The sequence below is a fragment of the Pygoscelis adeliae genome, unplaced genomic scaffold, assembly GCF_000699105.1.
Source record: "Pygoscelis adeliae isolate BGI_AS28 unplaced genomic scaffold, ASM69910v1 Scaffold223, whole genome shotgun sequence".
Classification (NCBI taxonomy): Eukaryota; Metazoa; Chordata; class Aves; order Sphenisciformes; family Spheniscidae; genus Pygoscelis; species Pygoscelis adeliae.
The window spans coordinates 1,456,955-1,463,891 of record NW_008824543.1 but is presented as its reverse complement, the minus strand read 5'-3'; the positions used below and the strand labels follow the sequence as shown (position 1 = coordinate 1,463,891).

The window sequence follows — 6,937 nt, the reverse complement described above, 5'->3', positions numbered from 1 at the left end:
CATGAGCACGGTTACAAACCTATATGCATCAGTGATTTAAAAAAACCAGAAGCCTGTATGCTATCCTAGAAATTTACATTAATATGCTCTTACAGTAGCTTAATTAAGCACTTACTACTAAGTACCACATCTAAATAGTGTGACTTGTACAAAACTTAATTTGGAACTATTCAGAAACATCAGCTGCAAAAAAATAGTGTATTTCCTTACAAAATCCTGCCAAATCAGCATACTCCTTTGGAAATGTCAATTACTATCCATTATCTGATCCCAAAGGATAAACCTAGAGGAACCGTTATTAAGTTTTGAACCCAATTCTATTATAAACATTTAGCATCACGGGAATACTCTGAACACTACTCTTTATTTTGCTCTGGAGACATCACCTAAAGGAACCATTCCATTTTAAGTAAATCAAATAATGAAATACTAGCACACGTCTCAGTTTTTCTCAAGCAGTATGTTCCATGAAAACAAATAATATATTTTTCCTTCATCAATTCATGTTTGTCTTGATTTGTACATAAGTTGTCATGCTCTGCATCACAATTGTTTCCATCTATATATTGCAGACAAATAGGGAATGATGAAATTTATTTACTAAATTATTAAACTGTTGTTTGCATGAGAAAATAACTTACCTTGCAAATCTGCACTGTCACCAAACTGTTCATTTTAAAGATCTTGCAAGTGTAAAATTAGCTGTTACAGAATTACAGGGTTTGAGCAATAAGCTACTGTAACAGATAAATACATACAGCAAGCCAAAACGCTAAGAAACAACACTTAATATTGAAGGAGGCCAAGCAAATAGCACCTTCTTTAAAAAAAAAAAATCCCTCAATGGTTATTGTAATAAATATGCTACAGATTATCACATCAGCTGCAGTTCACAACAGTAACAAGGTTGTCCTGGTCATAGAAGAACTTGTTTTTATTCCTCTCCAATTCTTCTGCCTAATCACTTCATAGGCAAGGATTAAACATATAGTATTCACTACAGCGAATACAGCAACCAACATTTTCAAGCTTACATACATTACATTGGACAACAAAATCCATTTCTAGTCACCAGAATAAAAAACCTGGATTTTCCAATGAATTGGTCACCTGTGTATCCCTCCACCAGAATCTGCGAATTTAAGCTATTTCACTGCAGTGCCTTTCTCTTTGGTATACAGGAAATTGCCTACTAACTTCTAGTTTCAGAATAATGTTTTTCATACCATAGGCCAAACAGCCAGAAATAAATCAACCTGACTTACATGTAGTCTTTTAGGAAAACCAGAAAAAGACCTAATAAAAAAAAGTAGTATCAAACCACTTGCTTTGACTAGCAAATATACAAAGTCTACTCATAAAAAATAGCAGAGCGGTATTCATCAGATTACTATTCCACATTGTACTATAGCCACTTTAAACTGATAAGACAGATTTTATATATGGTATCAACCACTCCCAGGGTTTTGCAGAGTTATGTTTACGAAAGGTTAACAGCAGGCACTAATACGAGTATCATGACTCTTTTCAGGCAGTAGGTGAAACCTTGAAGAAAAAGTGGCTCTGTCTTCAAAAAAGTGACCTGACCTTTGCTTTGGTGGGTTTTTACTCTGCAAGAAATAAAAAGCACTGCATGCTTTCCAATGCATCCTTTCTAGCTGATAAACCATTTTGTTCTACCACTCGGCACAAAAGGACTACATTTTATAAAGATCAAATAGCATGTTATTAGTGCTAGCTAATGATAGCTCCATGCGTCATACTAGAAACAAGCTTCATAGACCTAGAATATGTCATGAATCATGAACAGAGTATATACATAATTGGCCAAGAACCTTTAGATAAGCTTACCAATTAGAAGTAATTCTCATTAAATTAAATATATTTAATTTTACAATGACTTTGCAGTTCTTTGGATATCAAAGGCATCACAAATCCAGCATGCTTATCATTTATGACACTTCTGCTCTGAGAATTTCTTGCAGCATGCAAAGAACTCTCTGTAGGGTAACTGTGATGTGTTGCACAAGCAAGCTTACCTAAGATTGACGAGGTGATTAATAAAATCTGTCCAAAAACTGCAATAGCATGTAATGTTTTTACCTGCAATTGATGAAATGTTTCTGAAACAACCTGTAGTTCAGTATAAGCAGTAGTGGTTTTTTACTGGACACAGAATACAGTGCTAGTGGAAGTAATTCTAGTATATGATGTGGTAGTAAAGAACCCCTTCTGTTAATAGACTTTTAAGTATTTAAATATATTTAAGTCTAGTGTGAAATACTGCTTTTATGGAGCCAGATCCTGCAGTCTTTGCACAGCTGAAACTTCCATGGAAATCAATTGGAGCATTTAAAGTATAATAGTAAGGACATGCTCAGGGTCACTAGCGTAATACAGTTCTGCTGCTAAGCTTTATGTGTATGCTCGGACTTTCTCTGTCACTTGCGAGAGTGTAAGAGATCAAAATACAGAAATCCATGTGAATTCAAGAAAAATACCCTTTTTAAATAAAGTGTGGCTTCAGAGAGAGCATAGCACGTTAGTGCATTTTTTGACTGAAGTATTAAATAATGTTAAAATATTTTAACTTTGTCTTGAATATTTACAACATATTAAGTGAATTTTAAGAAAAGTGAAGTTTAAAAAAAAAATCCTTACAGTAAGTTCAGCAACAATGACCATTTTTGGGAAAACTGTAGCAATGCCTATGATGGCAGAATTTGGCTCCATATATTCTGTTAGCAAAAAACCAGACTGTTTATATGATGTAAATTGCTTTTTAAAATGTTACTAGAGCTAGAAACATTGTGGGCCCAGCCCTACAAGTTACACTTTCAAGTTTCAGGGAGAGTTTGCCTCAGTGAACTAAAGGGAACTGTGCTTTATTTGCAAAATCAGCTTGATGCTATTTTTAAGCAAAAAAACAGGTATTGCAGACAAACTTTTGGGTAAATGAAATTAAATCAAGGGGCTGATGCTCCAGACGTGATTCCTGTGGAGATCCTGTCCTGCAAAAGGTCCAAATCCTTCCCTTCACACGGGAGTATTTCCAGCCAGCCTTGCCCCAGCAAGGCAGTGCCATATTCCCGTTGGCTTCAATGGGGCAACTCTAACAAGTCACGAGAGACTACGGCTAGACCCCGGCTGCGCTGCTAACTAATGGGTTCGCAGATAATTTACTATTATTTTTAAACAGCGTTTGTGTATCCTACTTTCAACCAAGCTTTGCTCCCAGCCGTAAACGCCGTCAGTTTAACGACTGGATGGTTCTGGGGTGTATTGTCGGGAAGCGGTTGTTGCCAGGCTCGCTGCTGACTCGCGCCATTGTTGATTTCGCTGTTGTAGGGGAAAGGCTCTAGGGCGGCAGATAAGGCTGTTGCCATGGTGATGAAGGAGATTCCGAGGGAGGAGTCTGCAGAAGAAAAGCCCCTCCTCACTATGGCATCACAGGTGGGCGGAGCGCGGGGCTCTCAGGAGGCCGCGGACACAGCGCGAGTCACCGGCCGCGGCGGCCCCGTTTTTTTTCCGCACGGGAGCTGCAAACGCCCCACACCGACCACGCGCGGCACGCGCAGCCCGAGGGGAGCCTCACCCGCTCCTTAGCTTCCCCTCGGCGCCGTTTCACTTGTAGTGGAGCGGGGTGAACCCATCCGCGGGAGGGTCTCACACCCGTGCCACAGCGTTTCCTCACTGACACAGGGAAAAACGGCGTGGGGTAAATAATGCAGTGGCTTGGGGTTGCAGATGTTTTGACCTGAAAATTGAAACGAAAATGCATTTTCGCCCCCCAAATAAAGGGAGTTGTAGAAAGTACAGTATATGTCAGTTACCGGAAAGTTACCTAAAATTGATTTAAAACGGCAATTATAATTCATGCCGTCAGCATTCATGCCACAAGCACTCATTTGCAATGCATATTATGAAATAGTCAATGCATATATAAAGTAAGAAACAACCACCTCACAGCAGCATCATCTGCAGTATCTCAGATCCCATCCCTAAGCTCTCAGTGGGATTCTACTCCTGGTCCACGTCAGAATACGTTGTTTTGCACACCCCATTGCTTTCATTTCCACAGCTTCAGTCGAAGGAAGGACGTAACGTCATCACACTAAACCTTACACCTTGGAGCTCCCATCGAGCCTTAGCTGGTTTCATTAGTTTATTGAAGACAGTGACTGAGCACTACCATAACACACAACGCTTCCATCTCACCGCAAGAGTGGATTTTATTCCCTCCTGTTGCTCACATACATGAATTTGTTCCCCAAGCAAGGGCATTTAGTTTACTGTTAATATTTAGTGCACGTAAGTTATTCCTACTCAACAGGAGGTTTCATGGAAGTAATCTCGCCACATAGGCGTTCTTTTGCAAGAGCCTCCAACAAAATCCACAATCCTGCTTTATTCCTTTCATGTTTTAGGATAACAGCTACTGTACTTTTTGAAAGTATTTAAGATGCACACCAGGCCAGAGCATACTTCTCCTACAGAGCACCGCAGATGCGCTGCACTAATACACACACGTCGTAGAAATACCATCTACTACTTTGGAAACCAGATCTGGCAATCTCCTCCTCAGCCCCTGTTGAACACCATATTTTGCTCGTGGTGAACTCTATGAAGTAATTGCACAGAAGAAAAGGATGCTGTCTTTAAGGCATCATTTCTGATTTTCTACTTAGCGATTAACAAACAATTAGAAACCAGCATAAAATGCTGCCCCCCTCTACCCACCCCACCCACCCCCCAAAAAAGTGCAAAACTTCCATTGGCTTCAACAGGGCCAGGGGTTCAGCCTGGGTTCATTAAATGTTTAATGCACCATTTGTAGTGGTTGTGTGTCAGGCTACTCAGCAATAGTCTATGATATAAATTTATGAGTAAAATGCTTGTATCTGTTAGTCAGTGTAATTTCTTCCACTAAACACAAATACCTACTTCCCTGCTATGCACCAAAGGGGTGCAGAAGCCAAAAGGAAGCAGAATCAAGTGAAAAAGTGAGTATTTTCCATAGCCATCTCTGCATCATGTATGTGTGATGTGCAGTTATACGACCATATCACATACATCATTTGTATCCTAATTGTCTGGCTGTAATGTTGTTTTGAGATGCTTCCTCTTTAGTGTGTCTGTGTAAACCTCTCCTTCAAACCATTCGTTCAGAATAATGCACTGCTATATTGCGATACACATTAAGCCATCACCATCAAAGTGTTTGTCTTTGCTTTTTACATGATGAAACAGATGGATGTGGTTGCTGCTCACAGGGTGAAACATGCAAGTTCCAAATTGGCTGCAAATGAGTTTCCCAAGCTAGATCAAATTGGGTCATGAGAATAAGGCCTGGTCTTTCTAAAGTTATCACCACCACCGAACCCAGTACAGGCACGTGCGTATCTTAGGAAGTAATTATTTACACTAGGTATCTATGTTGCTCCATCCCTAAAACTGACTAAGCAAGAAACCTGCAAGTAAAGTGCAAGGATCAAGCCCAGATAGAGGAGTACTGACTTTTCTAAAAGTTTAAAAAAAAAGTGAAATGGACTCGATGACCTTAGAGGTCTTTTCCAACCTTAATGATTCTACGATTCTATTTCCAAAATCTTTGATGAATGGAGGATTAATCATGTCTGACTCTGGAAGCAGACTCCACAGGAAGCATTAAGTGGAATCTGATACAAAGAAGAGACCCTAAATCCTCGTTTTGAGAGAAATAGATAGTAATAATGAACAGAGGCCCCTGAATTTATATTTTAAGAGATGCCTCTTTGCTCTCTTCCTCTGGAAAATGTTAAAGACATACCCAACACAGAACAAGTCAGATAAATATTACTTTCAATGAAAGTCACTTTATTAGCGTGAGAAGCATTCAGTAGTTGCCAAATTTAATACTTCAAGCATCGAGTGAGCTTTCAGTACTAGTGGGTTTTGTAGAACATAACTCTATACTATGCTGCTCCCTTTATCTTTTTAAAGATAATTCAGAAGAGACTGGAACAAACAAAAAAAGGTATTTTTTTATAGGAATAGAACCTAGAAAAAGTGAAAGAAAGTTTGCTGAAGGTTCAAAGATTAACTAGAAGTTAAGCTATGAGCAAATATCCTGCTAACTGAAGCAGAGAAATAAAGGAGAAAAATTGTGCATAAAAGTTTGATTTGAATTCAAAAATAAAATTTTTGTTTAACCTCTTCACAGCTTCTTTGCATTTTACAGGAGGAAAAGAGATCACTTCAGAATTACTTTGTAATGAGAAATTTAAACCTAAATATCCCCTGGAGTCAAAGTTTAATTGTACAGTCAGCTATGAAATTCCCAATTTACTACAGGTCAGTGAACTTCAAAGGATCTGATTCAATAAAGTACTTCGATCCACACTTATACTTTAAAATATGATTAACTGCTTTATTGAGCAGTAAAAAACCTGCATGCTTAAATGCCTTGCCAGCCTGATTTTAAGCAAACAAATCTCCTAGTGTCACAAGAATTATTTGTTCCAGATTCATCACACCTAATTTAGATTCTTCATTAGAGTACCTAAATTGGAAAGCTAGTGATGGTAGGATCCCTATCAAGATAACAGAAAGAAATAAGACCTGCAGGAGGTGATTCCTGTCCAAGATGATCCTGTGGCAAATATAATCTGGTATTATATGGAACAAAAATGGGAGCCCATGAAAAATTCACCAGTAAGAAAAAGAAATGCAAAGTATATCTTGAAAGCTATCCCCACTTCTGTTTATAACTGAAAAATATGGGGGCTGCCTACCTAGAATTTACATGAACTACGGACATTGCTCAGAGTACAATTTTGACTACTTAGGATTTTTAAATTTAAAAGTTAACCTACAGAACACTTAGTTTTAGAATTTGAACTGCAAAAACTTTTAAAAAGTTGAAATTACATTATAAGAAACATGCTGAAATTCATCC

The 6,937-nt window shown here is 38.5% G+C and overlaps 1 protein-coding gene across 2 annotated transcripts in view; it reads left to right on the top strand.

The window, feature by feature from the left end:
- Positions 1-1,534: 1,534 nt before the first annotated feature.
- PEX5L (peroxisomal biogenesis factor 5-like) overlaps positions 1,535-6,937 on the top strand; it is a 40,497-nt gene continuing 35,094 nt past the window's right edge. For both annotated transcript variants that reach the window (XM_009321712.1, XM_009321711.1), the window contains exons 1-2: positions 1,535-1,597; positions 3,349-3,453. In XM_009321712.1, coding sequence (XP_009319987.1) covers positions 3,385-3,453 — 69 coding nt within the window. In that variant the 5' untranslated portion in view covers positions 1,535-1,597; positions 3,349-3,384. The remainder of the gene's footprint in view (positions 1,598-3,348; positions 3,454-6,937) is intronic.